Raw genomic sequence first — 24,857 nt, 5'->3', positions numbered from 1 at the left:
TAAGTACGTTCTTGTATATTTTACTAAATTGGCAAAAATCGATACTTAAATAACATCACAATGTTTGTTATACAAGTATTATTGGAAAAGTTTTAATCGTGAACTAATGAGTAACAAATCAAGTAAGTACAGAATAATATCAAATTAATATCAACGTATTTAATACACAAGATGATACATCTGTTTCTTCCTCTGGCCGACCTAGTTTGTAAAGACCAAAAGGAAACTAAGACCATTTTTAAGATTAAAACAAATTTCAAATTTTAATTAGAAAATAATCTAAAAAAGCTAGTAGGTTTACGAGACTCCAATTTAGATAGTACATACTTTTGACGTTATTTTTTCTATAAAAGTCCACAAAGTTTGTCGAAAATGACATAAGTTTTTGCTAAGTTAACTTATCTAATATGTTTATAAGAACACACCAATGAAACAGATGCATCAACTTCTAGAATAAATATTTTTTTCACTAGCAGCTTGGACGCATGCAAATGTCGACTCATTTAGTGGTAGCAAATTCAACTTTTGCTACCACGGGTTCAAAAAGAAAAATTGAGGTTATGTACGAAATGTTTGATGTGATTATTTCTTAAAAAATGAACAAATGTGTGCTACAAACATTACTTGAGTATACGCATGGTAGTTGGTAGACGGTAGAAGATAAAATGATTAACTCAGCGACAAGTATAAACGGTTTTCTTTGTGTTGAAGATTTAGATCAAGTTTGATTAGAAATCAAAACAAAATCATGTTACGTCAAAAAATTGAACGTTTGTTTTTCAGTTTATTGTCTTATGGTTTCTACTAGTGAAAAAAATAGTATATTAACCACGGTTGCAAAGCCACTTCTAGACCTCGCACTTAGAGCCCTCGACACTGCGCGTCTCGGGTTCTAATTTGCGCTCGGTCTAGAATGCTTGGTTCTGCAACCTTGGCTAATAATATACTATTTTTAACACAACTGATATGTATATATATATGTTCAAATATTTCACTTGCACTTTCAACATTCCCATAAATTTAGAAAACAAAGTTTTAACATTAAGTCGTAGAAATTAGTCAACATGTAAATGGAAAAATGTTGGTATGACTTATTACTAATACGTCTAATAAGCGTTTGATATGTGATGGAATCGAAGGTTACCATTTTCTTTACTTATACAAGGTGTTTTGTCTGTGGTTTTGTCGTCAAAAAATATTAAAAGTTGCTACTGTTGTAAACAGTGAATTACGTTATGAGAAAAACAAGTCAGAAATATTACCTGTTTGCTTGCTTGCTAATTTTTTCTTTTTTAAAGATTATTGCTTCGTGAACACAATACGAAACTTATTACAACTTCAACCATCAGACTTTAGCGTAAATTCGAATTATTTTCAATTATTAATAAAGCAATAAAATTCATAGCATTCTCTTGTTTTTAATCAGAAATTGTATATAATGATGAGTTCAAGCCAAGAGCAAGTGCAAAAAGGAAGTTTAGTATTCATTTATTTAATAATTTAAATATTAAACTGTTCAATTGTTTATAACACCAATATAAATTTCAGTTACTTATTACATAATTACAATTATTATTATATATAAAATAAAAATATCTTTTGATCAAATTTATGACCCTGTACTTAAGTACCTATAGAATTTTTTGTCAATTCTTTTTTTCTAATAATTGACTTTTTCCAATACCTACCACTGAGTTTTTGTTTGAGATAAAACACCCCGTGTCTGCACATAACATCACTGAAAATATATGTGCAATATTTCTTTGGTAATAAACCTTTTGAATGGAATAACAATAATAACACTATAATCAACAAACAACAACATGAACTTATTGCACTTATTAAATAGAACGGAATTCAATATTTTTATTGTAATTATCACGTTCAGGCCGACATAATTACGTGGGATTAAATTATTGTTCAGTTAGGTAACATCATAATTTTTGTAATTTAAGACGGCTTTAAACATCAAAAATGTAAAAGTATCCAAGTCTCATAACCACTTCGTCAAAACACACAACAACATCGTGTTTAGCAAAATTGTGACTACCCACTTTTCATTCTTGGTTTCACAACCAGTATTCAACAGTCATATGAAAATATATAGCTTAAGATAAAAATATCACAATTGTCTCATAATACAAAAATGCTTTATAAAAATGCACATCCAAGAATTAAAAATAGAACAGCAATTGGAAAAATCATGTAAACAGCCATCCTTGGATGACACGTACTGATCAATAATGTAATATCATCCTCTTCATGTTCAATGCCGTCCCTTGTAGGCACCTCAACAATCACAGTTTGATCGGACCAAAATGAAATGGGGAAGTTACATTCAGTCTGATTGATGCAATCATTTCCATTTGAGGAATTAGCGTACCAATATGTAGGTTTATAAATATCAAAAATAGCATGTATATCATTTTTTACGAAATCGTTATCTGAATAAAAAATATAATAGTAATATCCGTCGGTAGCTACCTCATGTTCTGTAACCATATGGTGACTTTTTTCTAAATAATGAACATTTGTACAAAGATGACTTGGTGGAAATCCTTCAGTTAAAAGGATTGAACCGTCATAACAAGTTAACAAATCTGTTTCAAAACTTGACACACTACTTTCTTCAGACAGGTACAAAGTACCATTTAAAGCGTTACCCCCATGAGCTATGTGGGCATCTAACTCAGCTATGTCACGCTTTATTCTATCATTTTTTTCACCTTGTGAGTGTTCAAGTTTCTCTACAGTTTTTCGCCTAGAATGTCTTTTATGGTGTCGAGAAACATTAGGTGGTTCAGTACTATTTGCAGTCTTATTTATTGCTACACTATTACTAAAAGAAACTTTACCCTTATCCCTACCTTTGTTAAGTCTCTTTTGGACAAACATATTCACATCATCTCCATTTACATCCTCAGCAGCTGTATTTTTGTCTACAATATTGTCAACAACCCCAATAATTTCAGCTGCATTTTCAAAAGTAACTTTAACCCTACTGTGTTCATCATCAAATTTGGCGCCATACTTCTTATAATTATGTTCTAAAAGTCCACACGTTTTCAAGTTCTTTTCACCTCGAACGACCAGAATTCTTGAACCTTCGAAGCGTGAACACACCCGTAACTTCACAATCGCTCCTCTCAGTAAGAAAAAGCCCCAATATTCCAGTGTGTCATCAGGCAAAGTCATTGATTTCTTTAGCCTTATGTGTTTACGTTTGTGGCTGAGTGTTGGCTCACCGTGCAACTGGAAAGCGTTAAACGTTGAATTCATTCGAAGACTGTGTGAGCTGCAAAACACTGAAGATACGCCATCCACAATTGCAACGACATCAGATTCGGCAACGGGGTAAGTTACATCAGCAAAAACACTGTGTCTTAGGTATAACGGGACGATGATAAGTATTGCTGGGAACACTGCAGTCAACAAGAAGAACGCCACCACTCGCTTCGCACCATGTATCCGACCCATTTCTAAAAAAAACAAAACGTGGAGTACAGTAACACGTGAATTTTATAGTAGTTTGAAAACGTGACGATTTCGTCTTTCATGGACATAAAAGTTAGCACCCATTAGACGATTTTAGCTAAGTGAATGCAACTTTTTTTCGCTTTGTCATAGCAGCTTGCCAAATGTAGACAAGTTGTAACCAACATGATAAATGCATATGACGCAATTACATTTTAGTTATGAAATAGTGTGACTTTTTATAATTTGTTAGTTCCTGTAGTTAAATTTAGTATAAACAAAATTGTATTTACATTATCTGTTTTAAAGAATTCATGACAGATGACAACTGTCAGCTGCACTAGTGTTAGAACTGTCAAACTTTAAGTAAACGCGCCAATTTCGAATTAAAATGAACGTGATTAAGTTTTAGAGATCAAACACACAATTTTCATTAGCGTTAATTGTTATGTTACAATGGTTATACTTACTGTGCAAATTGGTGATTGAGCTGTATTTGTATCCATTGTAATAGGAAACATTGCTAACGGTGCTGCTAGGAAGCGATTTTTGGGTCATCCTCCAACAGTGATCTGCCACTAAGTATTTCGCAGTTTAAAAATTTTGCTGATGTTTTGGTACAACAGTTTTGATCGTTAATTATCACATAAATGTTTACATTTTCAATATTTCTCGACGTTCAAGGAGACTTGAAATAACAACGTGGTCGTTCTATTTAAAGGAAATAGATTTAATCAGTTCACTTATGTCGCCAACTCGCCAGTCGGTTATGTGTTATTATTTTCAAACTAATGAGGTTTGTCGATAGATTCTTGTTATCACAATACAGTAAACAAGAAACATTAAAAACGTTTCCACGCTAGAACTCGATAAGTGAACCTTCACAATTGTGTTGTTTTCGGGGAGCTTTCGGTGTAGGTTTTTACGGATTTAGAGTTCTTGCCTTAAATCTGGGAGATTATAAAGAAATTAAGTGCCAAGATAAATGATAATGAATTATTCAAACTAATAAGTAGATTTTATCTTATTTACACTATCACTTATTGTTCGTAAACTGTGTGTTTTCACATTTAGCTTTATTACTCCCACAAATCACGATGTTTTATTACGCTTATTGGAATTTTATGCATTATCTCCAAAAACGCAAACGTGACGCCAATTATAAAAAATTTATGTAATAATAAAGTTAAAATATGTTAAGTCTTAATAAATTTACTTTAACGATTTGTTTTGAAAAAAATTAGATGACGTAAATCAGAGTTCTTTATTTATTATTTATCTACATTGTGAGATAAATGTGCACTTTAACAAAGTTAAAAATAAAATAAAGCACTTGTGAATCTCATGACGCAAAAATTAGAACTTTGATCAGATGACAGTGTACAGAAAAACTCTCTGTAGCAAAGTGACGGTGTGGATTTTTTAAATTGTTACATTTTGCATGAATAAGTCCACACATAAGTCGTATTGGTATTATTTTTAGAAAATCGTACTTTTATTGCGACCAAATCAAATGTCATACCTAGATCTGTATATGAAAATTTCATTTCATTTATACCACAACACGTGGTGTATCTTTATTTATCTCTCCGTAAAATATTGTACCACATATTTTAAAAATAACTCCCATTGCTAAAGAATTTCAAAAAAATTGAAATTTGTGGCAACGTCGCATTGGAATTTCAAAAATAAACTGTGGTTACTGGTTATGGTTATAGAGATAGAGCCTGGGAAGACTCAATTAAAATATGTAAAAATATAGGACGTTTCGTTTAAAAAACTAAGTTGGGTGTTACACCTTAGAAACCGAACATTCTGTATAGTTAAAGTATAGTGCTCAAAGGACCATACAACTTTGGTCTTTGATTTTTCTTCTTTAACTAACTCTGTATATGAATCAAATTTTACAAAGTCGTACCTATCTAGAAACGCGATTTTTATTATACCTATTATACAATTTTTTGCGATATGAAGTCCTGCCGTTGTCTGATTTCTGTTGTATTAAAAAACCCACAAAAAAAAAATCGGCCACCCTGAAAAATTTCGCAAAACCAAACTTTAAAAATGATTAATTTAAGTACTAGTGATCGTTATTTTATTAAAGAATTATTCACTATTGACACATGATGTATAAATTAGCAAAAAAAGAAGACAAATAAACACATAACTAAATTTAATTTAATAAAATAACAGAAACAGAGCGATAATTTAAGAGATGTCTGTAAGAATTAACGGCATTGTTTTCGCGTGAAAACATTTATTAACTGCTAAACTTATAATCAAATGATGAAAAACACTGTTTACAACAACACTCTCCTTTATTGTTTTAATTAAGAAAATATGGTACTTGGTCTGTTTCTGTTATATTGTTAAATTAAATTTAATTCTGCGTTTATATGTCTTCTTTTTTGCTCATTTGTACAACATGTGTGTCAGTAGTGAATGATTCTTTAATAAAACAACGATCACTAGTTAAATTAATAATTTTTAAAGTGGTTTTTGGAAAATTTTCAGGGTGGCCGGTTTTTTTACCGGTCAGTGTACTATGTACCATGGAGGTAATATTATTCTACCTCCATGGTATGTACGTATCTATTTGATGGATTTTAAACTTGTGACTCTTTATAATCGCTGCTCTTATCAGTGTGGAACGCAGCTAAGACGAGGGATTAAGGCACTCCAGGTATCATTTGCACGATTGAGGTAGATATTTCTTTTTCGCTACATTTACATTTATTTATAGTTAGTTCATTGATTCCGATTTATTTAAAAGTTCCTGGTACCTGATGTACACAAAAGCAAAAAAAAAATGTTTTAGATGGTCACAATTTTAATTTTTTTTTAATCTAAAAGTCTAAAGTAAAAAATAAAAGCGCATCTAAACCACATGTACAGAAGTATGTTATTTTGTAAAATTTAAATGAATAGTAAATGCAAAATTTGGAGATGACGTCATCAAATTGTTGGTGGGGAGGATCAAACAAACTTTAAATAGCGTTTTTCCATCTACACGATATATGCAGGTAAAATATATATATATTTTACCTGCATATAAAATTTCACAGCAATCGGTCCAATAGTTTCAGAAATTATCTGTTTAATAAAATCGCCAACAGAGTATATATAGGAAAACAAACGGACGGATACGGGAAACCTATTCTTCATACTCTAAGGACAGTGAAACATCTAAAAAACATGAAATTAGACTTTCGACGGAGAAGTAAAAAAGCGGGAACCTTTCCTTTCGCATGACTGTCTCACTGAAAACAGGTATTGTCTACCCAGTTTAAAATGGTTTTTATGATAGGTCCATTGTGTTGAAGTTGATGATGTTGAATGGAGTAAATCCCTGGCCATAAATAAGAAAGTGGTCGGTTTCTTGCAGGGCCGTACTTTGTTATTCAACTCATATTGTTCATCGTGGGGTAATAATAACGTGATAATGTTTATTATCTTGTCATAAAAACCACTTTAAACTGGGAGTACTGTACATTTGGAATTTTGAGAAATGAGATGGTCACGTTTTCGAACGCTGAAGGGCCAAATCTGTGCTTGATACTCAAATTTTGTTTTTATGTGTATTATAATATTCGATTGGCATTCGGAACTCTTTGGGTAATACTTTTCTGAACAAGTGGACTGGAAATGAGGAACCATGAAATAGCCATTCTAATTGCCTGATTTATACCATTAGACTTCTTTTGTGACAGAAAGCACCGGCGGCGGCATGCTTTTGAGTTAAAATAAAATTAAATAAATTTGATTGATTTTGTGTACAACAGAGGAGAGGACTGATTAATGAATGCATTATTTTGGGTGAGGAGCCGTCATTATAATTATAATTTTATTATTATTAAATACATAATAGTATTAGATATATAGCTCAATCCTAACTTACCGTGATTAACCCAAACTGTTGGCGAGAATACAGTAATGTCACGCCTGCCTATATTATAGTACTAGTAGTATTGGATACATTAATTGAGCAGTGAGTGAGCTAATCTCAAAGTGATTTGATATGTCAGAATATGAAGTGACAGAACAGTTACTGAAAAAATAATAACAATAAAATCCACGTTTACAATTCAAAATCCATAGTTACACTGTGGAGATTTATGAAGGTCAACTGCCAAGAGGTTTTTTCATTGTGCATCGACTATACCTACGTTGATCTTCGTCATATTTTTTCCCCAAATTCTTTCATATTCTTAAATAAAAGACACAAAGGACCTCCGAGATTATTTCAAGCAAAAAAAAAGGCACTAGGAGTTCCCAAGATTCTTTCACATTCTTAGAGAAAAAAGACACTAGGAGTCCCTGAGAGGGTTTCACATTCTTAAGGAAAAAGAAATTAGGGGCCTTCGACATTCTTTCTCGAGACTTTTTGGCCATTCGTAAAGAAAAAGACATTAGGGAGCCTCGAGATTCTTTCGCATTCTTAGAGAAAAAAGACACAAGGGGCCCCCAAGATTCTTCTTCATTCATAACAGAAAAGACACTCCAAGATTCTTTCACATTAAAAAAGAGCCAAGGGACACCCGAGATTCTTTCACATCGTTACGTTAATCGGTGAATAAAATCGACGTGGGTAAAACTCAACAGTTTATTTCTTAATAACAGATTATGTACAAAATAACTCCGTGATGCAACTTGAATGAATTCGTTCACTGGACTCGACTTGCTGACTGAACTGGCTGAATCGTAATCCTTCCCGAAGGTGGCCTCTATTTAAAGCCAATCTTCCCTTCTATTAGTTCCGCAGTCGAGGTCTTTCTCGATTGCCCATCACGATTTCCAGGCTTTTCTTCGGCCGCCGTCACCGACAATGAGTCATCATCGCCGTAAATACTAGAACCCATAGGCGTCGCACCGGGGCGGCGTATGGGTTTCTTTCGTAACACTGCCCCCTCCTTAGTCCTGATCGTCCCGATCAGGAACGTCAACGGTGCCACTAGCGTGTTTTCATTTTGTCACTCGCCACCCGGATCTTGTGGCGACCTTCTCGATGACCTCCTTTGGTTCTTCACTCGGAGAGCCGAACAAGATGCCACAAGGGAGACGAAGTTCTCTTCCGAAAACTATGCGCGCCGGTGTGTGACCCGTCGTGTCATGGATAACTGATCGATAAGCCAGTGGAACAGTGGAAGATGTCGATCCCAATCTTTCTGATGTTCATCTACCACTTTCGAAAGATGTTCTTCCATGGTACGATTGAACCGTTCTACCATTCTATCTGACTGTGAGTGCAACGGTATAGTACGTGTCTTCCGTATCCCTAGTAGTTCAGTAACCCTTTTGAATAGGTCCGAAGGTAATTCCATTGGGACCCCAAACCTGCTAATCCAATTGTCAATCAGCATTGTTGCAACCGTCGTGGCTTCTTGGTTTGGTAAGGCATAAGCTTCGGGCCATTTACTGAAGTACTCGCTGACGACCATTATGTACTTATTCCCGTCCTCGGTCACCGGGTAAGGATCTGCTATGTCCACTGCAATTCTTTTGAAAAGCGAACCGACGCTGTATGGTTGCGTCGGCCTTCTCGCCCTAGTCCTTGGTCCCTTGACCGCTGCACAGGTCGTACACTTCTTGCACCAGTTCTCGACATCTTCTCGACAACGGACCCAGTAGAATCTCTCCCTGACTTTAGAAATCGTCTTGTTGATTCCAAAATGAGCACCAGAACTACCATGTGCATTTCTCGAAGTGCTTCCTTGGTTTTAATGGCCGGAATCACCAACGACATGGTGATATATTTCCCATCCGAACTCTCGCAAGCTCTCTTAAGCAATCCATTTTCGACACGCAGGGAGTCCCACTGAGTCCATAACCCCTTGAAAGAGGGTGACTCTTCTTTCCATCTGAGTAACGGCCCGATATCAACGTCCTCCTCTTGGTCTTTTCTAAGCTGTGCTGTAGTCCATTCGTCATCTTCTAGATTGCTGTCTTTCCACAGTTGAACGACGTTTCTTCATCTGAAGAAGCCATGTAAGCGCTGATTGAGCCGGTCTAATCAGAAATTCGCGTCCGTAGATATTTATGAAAGTGTTCAACAGCCCTGACAATCACCAACAACTCCTTCTTAGTGGCACAGTAGTTCTTCTCGGGTTTCGAAAGTACGCTGCTGAAGTATGCGATGACTTTTTCTTCTCTGACCTGCACCTGTGACAATGCGGCACCTATTCTGATGTTGCTCGGGTCTGTGTCCAAGATGAACATTCCCGATGACTGGGGACAGGACAGAATAGGACTAGAGCATAGTGCATTCTTCAGTCTTTTGAAGGCTGCTTCACTTTCAGTAGTCCAATTAAACTGACACTTCAAATCCATCAGCCTGTGCAGAGGAGCAGCAATGTCAGCAAACCCGTTGACAAATCTTCTGTAGTACGTGCACAATTCCAAGAAACTCCAAACTTCGTGCTTATCTCTTGGTCTTGGCCAATCGCGAATTGTACTGAATACTGATCTTCGTTCCCGTAGTCTTGATCCCGGTTGACAAAACAGTATGGCAAAGAAATTCTATTTCTTTTTGGAAAAGGAGGCATTTCTTCGGATTCAGTTTCAAGTTTGCCTCCTTCATTCGACTGAATACTTCTTCTAGGTTGGTCAAGTGTTCCTCAAATGTTTTTCCCATTACCATGATGTTGTCTAAATAAACCAAACATGTTTCCATGTTAGCCCCCGCAATACCATCTCCCTTAGTCTCTCAAAAGTAGCCGAAGCATTACACAGTCCAAAAGACATTACGGTAAATTGATACAAGCCACAACCGGCAGAAAAAGCGGTCTTTTCCTTATCTTAAGGTCCAACGGATCTTGATAACGTTGTGAGCGTGTCATCAATTCGTGGAAGCGGGTAACTGTCCTTCTTGGTTACACCGTTTAGTTCCCTGTAGTCTACGCAGAATCGCGTCGATCCGTCTTTTTTGGTGATTAGCATTACAAGCGAAGATGACTCTTCCATTACGTCTTCGTCCAACATTGTTCGTACCAGTTCTTCGGCTTCCTCATGTTTCGCCAAAGGTAGTCTTTGCGGGGCTTGACGGATCGGTTACGCGTCTCCAGTGTTTATCCGATCTTGCATTATATTTGTGCGCCCAGAGGACCGTTCAGATGAAGACATTCCACTATGTTTCTGTAGAAACTCTCTTGCTACTTTCCACTGATGTTCGATTATATGACCAAGTTCTAGGGAAGGAATTTCTAAGTTTCTTTTTATTCCTTCATCACTGTTACCAGAAAGATCTTCGTTGTGATGAACTATCTTCGTGATTGGTTCACAGACGGCAAAAATTTTCCCACTCTTGATGTTCATGCCTTTGGGGAAAACACTTTCGATGCGTACAGGTATGTCACAATCCGTATTAATTAAAGCACTCACGACCATGAGATTCTTCTTGGGGGTGTGCGGTGGTTGAATAATGCCGAGGGCAAATCCGGGTTTCCCTCTAACTTTCACATTTTGGCACGTTATCAGTCTTGCAGGCTTGGATTCAATACTGTACTGATTCAAGATAAATTTGTAGGTAAGCGAAGAAAAATGTTGTTACGTCGGTGGGAATCGAACCCACGCCTCTCGCTTTCCAGGCAAGCATCCAGACCACTAGACCACGAGGCGACTTACCTTTCTTCGCTTACCGACGTGTTATTGTGCCGCCACAGTACCCCCCCCCCCTCCCCTCCCCCTGCCCAGCGACACAGCGCGCGGTCGTCCTGGGGCGCGAAGGAGATAGATGCTGACGTCGCCCTGCTACTCTTACGTTCGTTGTTCGAACCCTGGTGATGCTGCGGACCCCAAACACAGCGGGCACAGGGCGGTAGCAGAAGGATGTTGCGTGCGTGCGTGCATGCGTGCTCTGTCGGTGGACACCAATGTAGGTAAGCGAAGAAAAATGTTGTTACCTCGGTAGGAATCGTACCCACGGACTTGCCATCTCGCATTCACTCCCCAGCCCGAAAACCCCCTATCGTATATTCACTAACATATTACAGTTCAAACGAAACACCTTAAAAATATGAAAGAAAAGACACTCGCGAATTGACAGACATACACAAATGAAAAACGAACAAACGCAAAATCCTATACATCTGTTTGGAATCAATGCAAATATTTGAATATCACAAAGTTAATAAAAACAAAATCTGAATTAAAAAAGTAACTGGATGCAAATACACAAGTTATTACGGGCGTGTGGCGTCAGATTTTAAAGTTACGGCAGTTAAGAGGAACACAACAAAAGTACCCCTGGGGCGTTCTAGCACAAGCAGAGTTTGGGGCTACCGGTCGGGGCTGTTCTCCCCCCACGACGGTGATTCTATCTATCGCAAGCCTACCCGCACAGCACATTACACATCCCCAGGACGAACATGCCGTCCGAAACTAGGCCGTTACGGTCGCCAGACCCGTAGTTGGATCTAGGCTAGCACGAAGCCGAGAACGTTACAACATCGGCGACCGCCCCTAAATCTATCCAAACCTGCGGACTTGTGTAGGTGACGCGATGAGATCTCGCCAGCTCGACTAGGAACCGAACTTCGCTTCTGCCATGTTCTCTGTGTTATTTAACCTCAATTCCAATTTAAATGTTCAATCTCTTATAACTTTGATATTAACAACAACTGAACAAGTGCTAAAGTTTCAAAGGAGCAATAAACAACATTTAAATTCGCCATACAATCTTGTGAAATTTTAAATAACAAATACTTCTTATGTGAGATTAAAATTGGACATCAAATAATTTATACGATGGAAACATTCATCAACAAAATATTTACAAAACAAAACTTAGCAAAGATTTATGAAACAAAAGGTCTGGTGTGAAATAAACTTGTGCAAATAAAAATTATGTGAGGTTAAAACTGCAGGGCATGAAATTTACGTTCAATTAAAATTATACAACAAAGAAAATTTACTGAGGTTAACACTGTGAGATTGAGAAATATTGTTTGAGGTGAAAAATTGCAAAGTTAACAAAATTTACATGAGATTACTGCTTGCCACACTTTATCAACGATTCAAACAAAGGGTTTACATTATGTTAAATTATATCATGATCTAAGTGATTGGTTACTCAAAAAAAAAAAAAAACAATTTACTTTGAGAGTTTAGAATACCGCGAACTGGTTACCCCAACAAAACACATAATAAACACACAAAAATATCCAATCATCGTTGCGAGAAAAAAGCGTCTCGGTGATGTAATTTTATTGTTGAGAGGGAATACCTCGATGACGTATATTTTAGCGTTGCGAGGAATAAGCCTCTTTGATGTTATCAATCTCTAGCGTTGCGAGGACATGCCTCGATGAAGTAATCAATCTGTAGCGTTGTGAGGACCAGCCTCGATGATGTAATCAATCTTTAGCGTTGCGAGGAGATGCCTCAGTGATGTAATCAATATAACTATGATAATAACCATGATAACCACCTAAAGGAAGAAATTATTTTAACCCCCCCCCCCCCGCCAGTTCGCAGTATGAATTTTGTTAATTTAACTGTCGTAAATGAACTATTAGTAATCTTGTGTGAAGAATTAAGAAGTGTTTTAATGTAACACTTATGTATATGCATCCAGAAACCTATTCGTAATTAAACAACAAAGGTGGTTTCCTGACTAAGCGAATTTCATGAAATCTTCTAGCAAGTGGTTTATTTAAATAATCCTGATTGTTAAATTGTGTTAACATTAGCCGACGATTAAGAAAAACTAACTTGATTGGAGAATTTACCAACAATAAAACAAATTTTTAGCACGTGTTCCGCGTTGAACGAAAGTCCGCACTTTTTCTCGTGTTGGGGAAAACCTGTGTTGTCATCGTTACGATTAATTTTCGTTAAACAAAGGCTTCCTCCCTTTTTATCAACTACCAAACCAACTAATTTAAACTAGCTCTTACCACGTGTTTACATTCACAAAAACACATTCACACTGACGCTCCGCCATCCCGCCCTCTGTCTCTACCAAGCTCTAACTAAACATGCAGAACTAACCCCTACGTGCATATTTGGTTGCCTATGTTTAACGATTTCTTTTTTGTTTGAATTTTTTTCTCTTTCAAATTCAAATTATTCAAATTGTGATTTCGCGCCGCTGTTAATTAATTTCAGCGCGAAAATTTTGATTTAAATTCGGTCACCACAATAGGAAAAATATTTGTATTTGCAATTCAAAAAAAGTCAGTAATTTTAAACATTAGAAACGATTCATTTATGTAGAAGTGGTGTAGAAGTAAAAGAATACCACAGATTTACGTCCAAAAATGAATAAAAATTAATATCGAGCTACGCCACTGGCAGGAAATCGCGCTGTCAGTTAATTAACGACTTGCTACGAACAGGTGACGAACGGACCCGAAACAGAAGCGGTCTATTAAAGTCGAGTTTCGCTTGCTTTCGCTCGCGTAATGTTTGTTGATGTTTGTGTAAAGAGATAAGCACCGAACTGAACTTCATGAGTAAATAATTCAGTAACTTTGATCATACACAACTTTTATCGTTTTAATCATAACCTGTGAGGCTACAACAACATGACCAATTCGAGTGAAAACGTGTTTAATACCTGTAGATCGTGTCTTTTATTGTCCAATGATACTTATCCAATATTCGAATCCATGATCGAAGACAATGTAAGCGTTGTAACATTGTTAAATTACTTTTTAATCGAGGTAATTACCACCAGTGTTTATAGATTTTTTTTAATTAAACCACGTTGTAGATAGAAGAAGATAATTTACCACAAGCTATGTGTCATTCCTGTGTATTGAAGTTACAAGCAGCATATGAATTTTTTGAAACTTTTAAAAAGTCCCAAGCGATATTAGAGCAACGATTTGTAGATAATCAAGAAGAGCCCCTTTTGGTTGTGAATGGTGACGCTAAACTGAATAATATCAGTTCAAAGTTACACTTAAAAGAAGTAACCTCAATTGAACAAAATTCTTCAGAAGTAAGAAATGATGTAGACATTGAAGAAAGTATTATTATACAGTATGGAGAAAGTGGTAAGGAGAGTCATGACTCAGATGATGAAGATTACTTGATTGCAAAGTCAGTGAAACTCACAGAAATGTATAAACGTCGCAAGTGTGACAATACCACAGACACCGATTCTGATGATAACGTTGGAGAAGTAGAAGATAGTGGAGTTGATTCTTCAATTAATAAAAGGCAGCCCTCAAGTACTTCAAACAACAAAACCTTGCAAAAATCCAGTGTTAAATCAGTAGTTTGTAAAGTGTGTTCTGAATGTTTCACAGATGTCAATTTATACTTGGAACATCATTGTAAAGAATTTTTCTGCAACATATGTGAAAAGTCATTTTCTAGAGCAGAATTGTATAAAAGACATATGCAAAGACATTCTAGTTCATCATCAAGATTTGCTTGTCCAGATAAAAAGTGTTCTAAGACTTTTTGTGGAAAACAAGCGTTACGCAGTCATTATTTAACAGTACATGAGGAAAAACGAAATTACTTGTGCAGTCTTTGTGGAGCGTCATTCAAAAATTATGATAACTTGAGATATCATATTAAGAAACATAATGGACCTTCACATGTCTGTACATCCTGTGGAAAAGCTTTCATGTTATCAGCTCATCTTAAAGATCACATGTGGCGACATTTAGGAGTAAAACCCCACAAGTGTACAAAATGTGATAAAAGTTTTCTTACTAAAAAACTCTTAATCAGACATGTGGAAAGTAATTGTGGCAAGAACAAGAGGCTACTAGGAGAAAAACTTGTTTTAAATATAGAAAGCATGTAACTGTGTTTCAAGAACATCCATTGATAAAGTAAAACAATTGAAAATAATTTTATTAACTCTTAAAAATATATAATTATTTTTTTATTACAATAAAACGCTATAATTATTTCATGTGAAGCTGCTGCAGTTTTAACATTTATTTTTAAAAGATCAATAAATCAAGTACAAAATACACAATTGAACTTGTAAAAATTAATAATTAATTTATTATTGTACTACATTTACAGAAAAAGCCCATGAGTATTCTTAAACCAAGCTGCAGTAGCAAGAGCTAGAGTCCGATGGATGATCCTTGTTGTCAACATGAACATTACCATTTAGTGCAAATGATTCCCAAAGTCCCGGTGTCTGAATTATCTAAAACAATAATGTCACCTTCATGCATCTAATTACACATAATTACATACTTTATGAACTAATTCTTCAAAAGCACATTGTACGCCGTCCCTAGTTTTTGCACTGGCTTCTATATACAAAGTTTGATGTCTTCTGGCAAATTTCATTGCCTCATCTCTATTTACTTCACGGTTTTCCTATAAAAGTTCGTTACAAACCAGCTAGTTCATTATTATAACTACCTTATCGATTTTATTTCCAACAATCATTTTAACTATGTTTGGCTTTGTCGAATAAGTTTCTAATTCGCTTAACCACGTTTCTAATTTCGCAAACGTGGAATAATTAGTGACATCATAGACTAGAATAGCGCCCTGTGCTTCACGGTAATATGACGGTGTTAACGTTCGAAACCGCTCTTGCCCTGCAGTGTCCCATATTGCCAATTTCACTGTGTTCCCATCGACAGAAAGTTTCTTAGTTTTAAAATCAACTCCAATTGTTAATGTTTGATCAGGATCGAAATTGTCCTCTGTGAAACGGACTAGAATGCTGGAAAAAGAATGGCAATAAACCCGTTGTTTGATTCCCTACAAGTTACCTAGACTTCCCGACACCACTTTCTCCGATTATTAGGATTTTTAGAGTTGTTAACACTTCTTCATCCATTATAGAAACGAATGTGCGTAGTTATATTTAAAAACAATAAAATGAAAAACTAACGAGTTGCACCAGTTGTACGTTGTAGATATGTAAAACGTTACTCAATAAATACAAATTCTTGACGCTGACAATGATTTGTAAGTTTTTTAGCTTAAAAAAGGGAAAATAAATTTACACAAAATATTATTGACAAATTTGACAACTCTGTCATCGCATTTGTCATTTTGTTTATATCGCAATCACACCCAATTAGATTACAGATTTCTGTAATGATTTTTTGATAATTTTCGAGTTTATTCCATTATTTTTCATTAATTCCACAAAAATTAAATACAGTGACAAAATTGTTATTTACATTTCGTTATTCATTAATTATTAAAAGAAATTTGTGTGGAAATTAAAAAAATCGAGGTGGTGACATCTAGCGACAATATTTGAAAACAAGTTAAGCGATGAGCTCAAAATAAAATATTTATTAATTTTTCTAAAATACGATAATTATATACATTTCACACTTAGCTACTAATTAAACCTAAATAATCATCCATCAAAGTCCCAATGGCAAACTAAAAATATCAATATTAACACAAATGTTTTCAAAAGAAATATTTCACTTACTATTCCAGTGGCGTCTACCCGAGTACCTACAATCTTCAATCTTATTTCACCTTCGGCATGAATTACCACATCTTCATCCTTTGTTTTATAACACTGAGGATTTACATTGGGGCAAAATTCCATTTCAGCTGGTATGGACTACAATAAGCGTTAAAAACAATCATTAAAATTAATGGAGCACAAAACTTACATGATGTGAAATAAAACACGACAATGGTCCAATTTCAGCAAACATTCCCACCTACAATAATTAAAGACGACTGTTGATTCTTATGTAAAATTGACTGTACTGTACCTTATTAACTTGTCGAACAACAGCGTCAAGTACTTCTCCTTTAAAGGGTCGAAATACTATTGCTTTGTATTTAACAGGGTAAACAACATAGCCTTGACCAGGCAATATTAGCCCTGCTCCTATACTATCAATAGTGGTCACAGCAATAACAAATCCATATCTAAAAATTAACAGTTTAAAATTTAAAATAAGCTAGCTTGATTTGGGACTAACTTTCCAGTACATGTACCCTCCACTTCCGTATATAACTTAGTCTTGACTTTTTCGAGCAACTGGGGTCCGAAATATTGCGGGTGTAGTAAAATTTCGTGTTCTAATGAAATCTAAAATATAGAAAGTTAAAAAACATTGTAGCAACAACTCACTGTGGTTATTTTACGTGATAAAACATTTTCTCTTTTATAACTTGCGTTTAAAACTTGAATTAAAGGTTACCCATCGACCAAGGAAGAGGTTATGTTTATATCCACAGGCAGCAGGGACTTTTCTTCTTGACTTGACTTTTCCCTCCCGGTCTTTAGTGTCATTTGATTAAAACTTGGTAAAAACGAAAACACTAAAACTTTGAATGTGTGTGGTAATCATGGGATGGTTTTGATGAAAAACGAAAATTTCTTCAAAACTGCAATAATGGTGAGTAAAAACAGTTTATTTCATATAAAGTAACGAAAATATAGCAACATTTTCACTTATTCTAATATACTCCCGTCTTTAATTAAATCTTCTTTACTAACTAAACCTAAGCAACAAGCTAAAACTAAAGCAGCTCCTTGTTCGGCAAATCTCTTATTCTTCTCCCTAGAACAGTCCAAATTAACACTGAGCATTGAATTAACGCACATCTGATTCAATACCAATATGAAGAACTGTACTTCTTGCCCTGGAATGTTGCTACAGCTCGAAACAATTTATCTTCGTTAATAGTCTTGTAAACAGGCAAATCAAGTTTCTGTTTGCCACAGTATGCTATTATTTTAGATTTAGGCAAGTCTGGATCCTCTGGATAATTAACTCTTATAAAGGCACACTTCATTTCAATAACGTCTTCGTCTAATTCAGTCTTTACTTTTTTTGCTTTGGGGCTAAACATGTCTGGGGTGACTTCTCGTCGACTGAGAATTCCTTGTGAGTGAAATTTCAGTTGTTTTTTTCGGCAGTAGTCACCCATGTCCCAAATTGCACTAAAAAAATAGTTGGTAAAAATTGATGAAACTAAAATTTGTACACAAACCATATTTGTTCTAGAGTTTGACATTCTAAAAATCTTTTGCCTCTAGGTGTTTCTTGCAGTTCTTTTAGCATATTTTGTATACAGTATTTGGTGTTGCTAGGCGAGTTGTCATAATCTACAGCATATTTTAGATAATCTATAATAACATTTTCTAAATCTAACAACCCCTGAGGACGAAATATTGAGCAGTTTCCTTCAGCGGCTCTTGCAATCATAACGCTGGAACAGCCACACTGGTGTTTGAATTTTACAATATCTTGATACTTCTCGATTTCTCGGGAACCACCACTAAAAAGTAAACATAATTTTTTACTACAATACATTTTTTTTTTATTTTACTTTGCGATGATAGGGATGGCAATATTCTCGGCAATTTTTTTGATAGTTTCATTTCTATTCTGATGTTGGGGTCTTTCAGCTTTAGTTCGACCGTGGATGGCGATGGCTGCAATTCCCGTAGACACTAATTCTTTGACTAAAGTCAGAGTTTCCTCCACATCCTCAAATACACGAATTTTGCAAGTTATCGGTACATTTACATTTTGAGTAAGTGCGTTTAAAATTGATTTAGCTTTTTCAGGCTGTTTTAGCAAAGCTGCCCCCATACCCCCTTTTAAAGAAAATTCCTTTGGACAACCCATATTTATATCAATTCCGGCCACATCTTGTTCACTACAATCAAAAATTATTTATTCATGTTGTGGTTGGGTGTTGGATAATTACATCATTTTTGCTACTTTTAAAGCTCTTTCTGGATCACAAGTTCCTAATTGTATTACTACTTTATCTTTTTCTCTTTTACAAGTTCGAAAAACGACGGAACCATCCGACTTGTCTAAGTAGTCAATTGTACCTAGAACGTCTGCATTTTTGTTTAGTTTTTGTGAAGCAACGTGAAAAAAGTTTACCGTTTTCTCTTCTCACTGATTTTAAAAATTTCCAGTCGATTAATTCTTCGCTATAAACGATATCTGCACCATAATCCAGAGCCAATAATCTCATGGGTAGAGTACCAACGCGCACCATGGGGGCCAAAATAATTTTGTTATCGTACGTTAATTTGTTCGTTATTCGCGTCATAATTAAATAAACCGCACAGAAAATACAACGTGATATGTTAACTTCTCGAAAAATTTGATATCTCAGTTTTGAGGTTAGATCGCCTGTTGTGCTGTCATGTGTTAACCTTAAAAATTGTCAGCGACCATCATTGCCAAGTGTCATGCGGCTTTCTATTTTTTGTATTTACTTTAGCGTCCTACGTCCTTCCAAAAAGTGTTTTCTACGCACAAATTTTTTATAATTGATATTTTTAAATTTGATGTAACTCAAGAAGAATCTTCGAGGATCGAATTAATGAGGTAGATGTGCAAGTGGCAACAGTGTTGTTATTTTCTTTTTTTAGTTTTTTGAAATTTGGAATGCAAACAAGTAGGTAGCTGTGATAAAGTTTTACTTTTTTGGCAGCAACAATGATATTCAATACCTCTTCTAATAAATTTTTTTAAAGAAAATTTAATGTGACGAAAGAATCAAGTACAAAAATGCCTCACCGTTACTCCACAGCTTTTTCTCATATTGTTTTGGCTGGAACAGGAATTTATTGTTTAGTCCAAATCAAAGGCCAGGCGGCACATCTACCCCACTTCACGTTTGGAATAATCACAGTAAATTCGTTAATCGGAGTCTGGAGGTGGGGTAAGTTTAACTTGAAATGTTGAACATTTTATTGAATGCCTATTTAAACTTGTAGGAAATCCTGATTATGGTGATAAGGCTGATGGTATCTACAAATTTACTTCCTATATGCAGTTGTTGTTTGCTCTTCCATGTATCACAACGACTTTGTGGTTAGGCTATGGATATGATAAATATATAAGCTGGGCGTTTACGATAATGCCACTTATTCCACTTGTGTGCCACCTGGCTGATTCTTCTTCCGATGAAAAGATTGAAGAACTGGTAATACCAATTAACATAATTGCTGTCGGGGTGGTGGCATTTATGGCAGAAAACTATTGGGGGGTTGCAGCTGCCGTGTCATACGCAATTAACCACTATATTGTACTGAAGCAAGGAGACAGTTTGGAAGGTATACCTGCTCAAGATCTGTACAACTACGGCCTATGCTTCTTCGCATACTTTGCGCTACGAGCCATTGGAGAAAATATTGTACTAAACTTTTGATACATCTGTATATTTGACCAATTTTTATAACTGTTCGCTTTGAAAATTGCATATCATTGTTGTCATGTACCTATATATTTTTATATATGATGTTTCAGCTATTATTGTTTACTATACTGTATATGACAAAATTGTATGTTGAATAAATATATACAACGTTTTGCCAATTGAAGTTATCAGTTAAAACAAAGCATCAGTTTTCTAAAAGAAACTGAACTCAGTAGTTTTATTTTCTGCGTAAGCACCTTTAGAAAATGAAATCACATGTAAAGTGATAAAGTTTGCCCTTATTTGAGATAAATAATAAAAAAGTAAGATTTAATTGTTCATATAACGAAGCGGAATTTTTTTTATCTGACGTCATCAGTATTTTGGTGGGGATAAATAATTAAAATAAGTCTTGCTTTTGGAGCATACCATTGTTTGTGTATTTTAAATGACACTTTTGTACGCACAAAATGTAAAAAAGGCCATGCAGTAATTGTAGAACTGCTTCGACATTTGGTCGTACGAAATTTCATTTCTGAAGAAGAATATGCAATAAGCTAAAAAAGTAAACATAGCGCTTCCTATTGCATAAATGTCGCGGTATATAAAGCCAACTCCCAGCAGCGATAGCATACTCATAACAATAGCAAAATCGATCAGATCTTGTCTCGTGTAATGTTGAAATAAAAAAATATACGTAGGTATTAAACCGACGGCTGTGTGAAGCCAAGCCACTTCTTTTTGGGCAACTTCATATTTGAGCCATACCTCAGTTGTTAAACAAGGTACTGCCAAGGATGCTTGCAGCAGTTCCAGAAGTGTTCTCATGGAAGTCATTATATTTTCGGAAACTGGAAAAAACATATCAGGTTTAGTTATTCTGGATGATATTTATATAAAATACAAAATTCTGTGAGGGCCATACAACTATTAAGGACGCTAATGCCAAACGTTACGTAAGCAAACCGCATTAAATCGTTGCTGCCATATTTTTCATTATATTTTTTAACACAATAAAACGACATCAGTATCCAGAATATGTTGGATATTAGACTAAGTATTATGTTGATTTTGAGTACCTACAATTGATTTTTAGGTGTATAAAACAGAAATATGTATCTGAAATAGTGGTACTCACTTTGTAAAGAAGGAAGATTACAAAATTGTAGAGGTGGTTCCAGGGAAAGGGCAGAGTAGGGCCCTCCACACTAGTTTCTTCCATTTTTAGGTTTATACGAAGGTTTTACATTAAATTATATATGTTGATTAATTTATTAGTAAAAATTCAGACATGCATGAACATAATGAATTATTAGTAAGGCAAACGTTTTATGTGTACTAAAATTTGACATGTCAGTTTTGGCAGTTAAATCTCATACCTTTTAAATATGATCTATACCCACTTAAGCGTTTGTAAAAAAATCGCAATTTTTGTTTCCTGCTACACCGAATCAAACGAATTTTGAATTTTGGCGCGTAATGTAGATGATGCCCGCGCATGCCCATTGAGTCGTTACGCAAAGCAAAATATAACAAAAAACAAAATGGTTGCCCTATAGAAGAATGTGTTTATAATGCATTTTTATATAAAAGTACGTGCGATGTGGCCTAATTTCCTGAATTCCTGAATTCCTTGAAGCAAACTGACGGTAAATAAACGTACAGTTGTAGTTATAAAGTGTAATAATCAAAGTTTAACGCAACAATGACATGACGCTATGAGCACGCTAGAGTAAATAAATAGTGATTTTCCAAATTCAAACCAGGAGGTTTCTATTTATATGGGAAGGTTATATAGGTTAGCATTACCAGCAAAGCAAACGGAGTTGTTCATGTTGCATTTACGTTAAGTGTTATTACATAACGTATCCTAATTGTTCAGTTTGTTTTTTGTAATATGTAAACAAAGCCGCCACCTCGGGTGGTTAGTGTCGGAGTGGTTTTGTCATTTTGTTTGTTGCAGGAAAATTTTGGTCAAGATGAAGAACAGATTAATTGTGTAGCAATGAATGTGAATTTATTGCATTGGAAATGCGGGGTGGGATTGTCGAATCGCTAGTTTAGCAAACTACGCTTCTTTGCATTATGAGGGAGATGGTAGGAGGTTGTTGTGTTTGTTCTGACGATAGAGGATGGTCTGAAAACCCACTTGTTTACTGCGATGGACAATCTTGCACTGTTGCTGTTCACCAAGGTAATGTTAGGGTTAGAGTCATGTGACTAATTTGACTAATGGGCACCAAGACTTGCCAAAAGCAACTAGATCATGATTGCGATTTTTGGAAGTAAATGTCCATTGTTAAGAGCCTTGGATGGTGACCAAATACCAAATGGAACAAAATTGTGTCATTTTTTTTTATAAAAAACGAATTTTTACATGTATATTTTTATATGGAAGGTCAGGTATTACATAGATTTGTTATTTAACTATTTTGGATTATAAAATTCAACTATATAAGATTTCGTAATTTTTGATCAAAATTAACCACATAAATTTAAAACACATTTTTTTTGTTTAAAATTGAACTGCAAAATTGTCACCGCCATAGAAAAAAAAAAAAAATAAAGTGAATGTCCAAATTAATTATTTTGTCATCAGCTAACTGTACGGATTAAACTTTTTCTCACAGTAGCTACAAAATTTCTTAAATGCCTAAGGGTTAGATCCTCTGAGCAATGCCTCAAAAACGAATCAAAAGTTATGTAATGTATAATTATTGTACTGGGCAAACGTCGTACTCAACCATAAAAACACCAATAACACGCTAGAGTTGCATGCAACTATGATGCTTTTGTATTTGCTATTGTTATTTGCCAATGCTGCAGGTGAATTAGATCTATGTTACCAACTTTCCGGGAGAATTATGGATTATCAAATATGAAAATGTTGATGTTGATGCTTATGATCGCCACTTTGAGTGGCCATAATTTCTGCAATTTATTTTTAAAAAGTATACCTCACGCGGATTTTTAATAAGGCGACGCAATATCCAAAGGCAATGCAGCTGTTATTCTTTTGAACTTGTTTTTCTTTACTTTGCACAAAAAACCGTGACCCGCATTCAGTACAATAAAGGCAGGTGTTCCCTATTTTTAAAGTTGGTACTGTTTGAAGTCTTATTCGCTATTTCGCTATGGGGGATGTGGATATGATTGTGTTTTAGCATAATTAGCTTTAGCGAATGTCTTGCATACAAGCTTGAGTCTTTTTTGCCACCAAATTGGGTGTTTTCTTGCCAACAGTTGAATGGAGGTTTTATTGTTTCTTAGGAGTATTTTGTGCCGTTCAATAGAATTTTCCTACATTTCTGACCCATGTTTTTATTATTTTTTAAAGAGATGATTTCCAAAAGTGTACCGGTTTTAAATATGTTTATTCATTCCGTCATCACTAAATTTGTTGTATAAAAAAAGTGTTTTAATAATTTAGTTTTATTTTTGGTCATTACATGTAGTTAAAAATGTCTAAAAATCGTTTACACTACCAGTTTTATTATATGTATAAGAAACTATCCAGTGGATTTTTTTTTAATTGGTAGGACATTAACGTTAATTATGGAACATTAAATACCAATTCAGACTTCAAAAACTTCGTAAATATTTATAAAGACATTTTTTATATTTGCAGACAAATTATGTCTAAAAGAAATTAATTTCGTGTTAGTCTAAAATTTTGAAATTAATTTAAATGGTGATTAGTTTCACATTATACATATCAGAACAATATATTTATCCCTACCAAATGATTGATGATAAACATTATTATGGCATTTATTCTCGCACAGGTGCCGTTTCGCATGCAAAATATACAATTTCACGCATACGCTACTTATATAATAGAAATAAATTTTCTGCAAAATAGGCAGACGTTGGCCTTTCGAAATAATCGGATACCTGATAAATACAGGATTACTTGTTATTTTAATTTATGCTAATGTAAAAGAAAAATTGTAAAACAGGTTTTCGTTTCTTAATGCCCACTTATAATTAAACAGTGGAAGCTGATCCTGTTTGTGTATCTTTTTTCATGGGTTCAGGAATGATGAAATAGTGGGAATTGGAAAAAGCGATGTTAACCAACAGCTTCATGTAGTGTGGTTTGTAAAAAACACTAGATACATCTTGTAATTACGAGATGTTATTTATCATGTGTTTATTTATACAGGCTGTACACAGTCACGGAACGGTCAATCTTCGTTATTTGAAAAGCGACTTTTCTTGAAGTTTTTACATTTACAGAATAAAAATCTACACTCTGAATAATATATGTGAGCAATTATGATAGCTATTATTGACGAAGATGA

At 35.0% G+C, this 24,857-nt stretch overlaps 7 protein-coding genes, 1 long non-coding RNA gene and 1 other non-coding gene across 14 annotated transcripts in view; 3 read left to right on the top strand and 6 right to left on the bottom strand.

Annotated features, from left to right (window-relative positions):
• Positions 1-1,454: 1,454 nt before the first annotated feature.
• On the bottom strand, positions 1,455-4,534 carry LOC135130091 (uncharacterized). 2 transcript variants are annotated; one of them, XM_064057412.1, is made up of 2 exons: positions 3,945-4,534; positions 1,455-3,479 (listed from the first exon to the last, which is right to left on the bottom strand). In XM_064057412.1, exons 1-2 carry the CDS (start codon positions 4,030-4,032, stop codon positions 2,152-2,154), a joined length of 1,416 nt encoding a protein of 471 aa, XP_063913482.1. In that variant the 5' UTR covers positions 4,033-4,534; the 3' UTR covers positions 1,455-2,151. The 2 variants fall into 2 exon arrangements, with proteins under 2 accessions (XP_063913482.1, XP_063913484.1); XM_064057414.1 differs by lacking the exon at positions 3,945-4,534 and adding an exon at positions 3,768-3,826.
• Positions 4,535-11,014: 6,480 nt separating this feature from the next.
• Positions 11,015-11,090, bottom strand: Trnas-gga (transfer RNA serine (anticodon GGA)). Its single transcript has one exon. It is a non-coding gene; the product is annotated as a tRNA-Ser (tRNA).
• Positions 11,091-13,824: 2,734 nt separating this feature from the next.
• LOC135130227 (myoneurin-like) lies at positions 13,825-15,330 on the top strand. Its single transcript, XM_064057579.1, has 2 exons — positions 13,825-14,135; positions 14,186-15,330. The coding sequence occupies exons 1-2, from the start codon at positions 13,998-14,000 to the stop codon at positions 15,233-15,235; spliced, it is 1,188 nt and encodes a 395-aa protein (XP_063913649.1). The 5' UTR covers positions 13,825-13,997; the 3' UTR covers positions 15,236-15,330.
• Positions 15,331-15,338: 8 nt separating this feature from the next.
• Positions 15,339-16,450, bottom strand: LOC135130228 (ras-related protein Rab-18-like). Its single transcript, XM_064057581.1, has 4 exons — positions 16,173-16,450; positions 15,814-16,123; positions 15,643-15,768; positions 15,339-15,592 (listed from the first exon to the last, which is right to left on the bottom strand). The coding sequence occupies exons 1-4, from the start codon at positions 16,238-16,240 to the stop codon at positions 15,482-15,484; spliced, it is 615 nt and encodes a 204-aa protein (XP_063913651.1). The 5' UTR covers positions 16,241-16,450; the 3' UTR covers positions 15,339-15,481.
• A 242-nt stretch (positions 16,451-16,692) lies between these two features.
• LOC135130303 (DNA-directed RNA polymerase II subunit RPB7) lies at positions 16,693-17,647 on the bottom strand. Its single transcript, XM_064057669.1, has 6 exons — positions 17,527-17,647; positions 17,361-17,470; positions 17,148-17,307; positions 17,043-17,093; positions 16,853-16,990; positions 16,693-16,800 (listed from the first exon to the last, which is right to left on the bottom strand). Exons 1-6 carry the CDS (start codon positions 17,536-17,538, stop codon positions 16,750-16,752), a joined length of 522 nt encoding a protein of 173 aa, XP_063913739.1. The 5' UTR covers positions 17,539-17,647; the 3' UTR covers positions 16,693-16,749.
• Positions 17,648-17,778: 131 nt separating this feature from the next.
• Positions 17,779-19,458, bottom strand: LOC135130208 (tRNA-dihydrouridine(20) synthase [NAD(P)+]-like). The gene is made up of 6 exons (XM_064057564.1): positions 19,287-19,458; positions 19,102-19,240; positions 18,718-19,050; positions 18,379-18,666; positions 18,002-18,328; positions 17,779-17,945 (listed from the first exon to the last, which is right to left on the bottom strand). The coding sequence occupies exons 1-6, from the start codon at positions 19,456-19,458 to the stop codon at positions 17,837-17,839; spliced, it is 1,368 nt and encodes a 455-aa protein (XP_063913634.1). The 3' UTR covers positions 17,779-17,836.
• A 138-nt stretch (positions 19,459-19,596) lies between these two features.
• On the top strand, positions 19,597-20,732 carry LOC135130209 (uncharacterized). The gene is made up of 3 exons (XM_064057565.1): positions 19,597-19,809; positions 19,889-20,076; positions 20,132-20,732. The coding sequence occupies exons 2-3, from the start codon at positions 19,923-19,925 to the stop codon at positions 20,563-20,565; spliced, it is 588 nt and encodes a 195-aa protein (XP_063913635.1). The 5' UTR covers positions 19,597-19,809; positions 19,889-19,922; the 3' UTR covers positions 20,566-20,732.
• Positions 20,733-20,979: 247 nt separating this feature from the next.
• Positions 20,980-21,983, bottom strand: LOC135130641 (uncharacterized). The gene is made up of 3 exons (XR_010280823.1): positions 21,692-21,983; positions 21,458-21,632; positions 20,980-21,404 (listed from the first exon to the last, which is right to left on the bottom strand). It is a non-coding gene; the product is annotated as an uncharacterized LOC135130641 (long non-coding RNA).
• A 99-nt stretch (positions 21,984-22,082) lies between these two features.
• LOC135130639 (protein AF-10-like) overlaps positions 22,083-24,857 on the top strand; it is a 27,934-nt gene continuing 25,159 nt past the window's right edge. For 3 of the 5 annotated variants that reach the window (XM_064058060.1, XM_064058062.1, XM_064058057.1), the window contains exons 1-2: positions 22,089-22,202; positions 22,517-22,747. In XM_064058060.1, coding sequence (XP_063914130.1) covers positions 22,639-22,747 — 109 coding nt within the window. In that variant the 5' untranslated portion in view covers positions 22,089-22,202; positions 22,517-22,638. Of the gene's footprint in view, positions 22,203-22,272; positions 22,352-22,516; positions 22,748-24,857 lie in introns of those variants that run through there. The other 2 variants (XM_064058058.1, XM_064058059.1) reach the window with 2 other exon arrangements.

Source organism: Zophobas morio, unplaced genomic scaffold (assembly GCF_036711695.1).
Source record: "Zophobas morio isolate AGI-343-1 ecotype UQ-CSIRO unplaced genomic scaffold, CSIRO_AGI_Zmor_V1 ptg000017l, whole genome shotgun sequence".
Classification (NCBI taxonomy): domain Eukaryota; kingdom Metazoa; phylum Arthropoda; class Insecta; order Coleoptera; family Tenebrionidae; genus Zophobas; species Zophobas morio.
The sequence above is the reverse complement of the archived record's forward strand: the minus strand, read 5'-3'. Positions and strand labels throughout refer to the sequence as shown.

Excerpts from the sequence above, each read along its gene's own strand:
- LOC135130091 (XM_064057412.1), bottom strand. The coding sequence starts at position 4,032 with ATGACCCAAAAATCGCTTCCTAGCAGCACCGTTAGCAATGTTTCCTAT. Across the intron at positions 3,480-3,944 it reads CTCAATCACCAATTTGCACA|AAATGGGTCGGATACATGGT; the intron begins GTAAGTATAACC and ends TGTTTTTTTTAG.
- LOC135130227 (XM_064057579.1), top strand. The coding sequence starts at position 13,998 with ATGACCAATTCGAGTGAAAACGTGTTTAATACCTGTAGATCGTGTCTT. Across the intron at positions 14,136-14,185 it reads TAAATTACTTTTTAATCGAG|ATAGAAGAAGATAATTTACC; the intron begins GTAATTACCACC and ends ACCACGTTGTAG.
- LOC135130228 (XM_064057581.1), bottom strand. The coding sequence starts at position 16,240 with ATGGATGAAGAAGTGTTAACAACTCTAAAAATCCTAATAATCGGAGAA. Across the intron at positions 16,124-16,172 it reads AGTGGTGTCGGGAAGTCTAG|CATTCTAGTCCGTTTCACAG; the intron begins GTAACTTGTAGG and ends TTCTTTTTCCAG. Across the intron at positions 15,769-15,813 it reads TTGGAAATAAAATCGATAAG|GAAAACCGTGAAGTAAATAG; the intron begins GTAGTTATAATA and ends GAACTTTTATAG.
- LOC135130303 (XM_064057669.1), bottom strand. Across the intron at positions 17,308-17,360 it reads GAGGGTACATGTACTGGAAA|ATATGGATTTGTTATTGCTG; the intron begins GTTAGTCCCAAA and ends GTTAATTTTTAG. Across the intron at positions 16,801-16,852 it reads GGGTAGACGCCACTGGAATA|TTTGCCATTGGGACTTTGAT; the intron begins GTAAGTGAAATA and ends TGATATTTTTAG.
- LOC135130208 (XM_064057564.1), bottom strand. The coding sequence starts at position 19,458 with ATGACGCGAATAACGAACAAATTAACGTACGATAACAAAATTATTTTG. Across the intron at positions 18,667-18,717 it reads GCCATCCCTATCATCGCAAA|TGGTGGTTCCCGAGAAATCG; the intron begins GTAAAATAAAAA and ends TTTACTTTTTAG. Across the intron at positions 18,329-18,378 it reads CAAACTCTAGAACAAATATG|TGCAATTTGGGACATGGGTG; the intron begins GTTTGTGTACAA and ends CTATTTTTTTAG.
- LOC135130209 (XM_064057565.1), top strand. The coding sequence starts at position 19,923 with ATGCCTCACCGTTACTCCACAGCTTTTTCTCATATTGTTTTGGCTGGA. Across the intron at positions 20,077-20,131 it reads AATCGGAGTCTGGAGGTGGG|GAAATCCTGATTATGGTGAT; the intron begins GTAAGTTTAACT and ends TTAAACTTGTAG.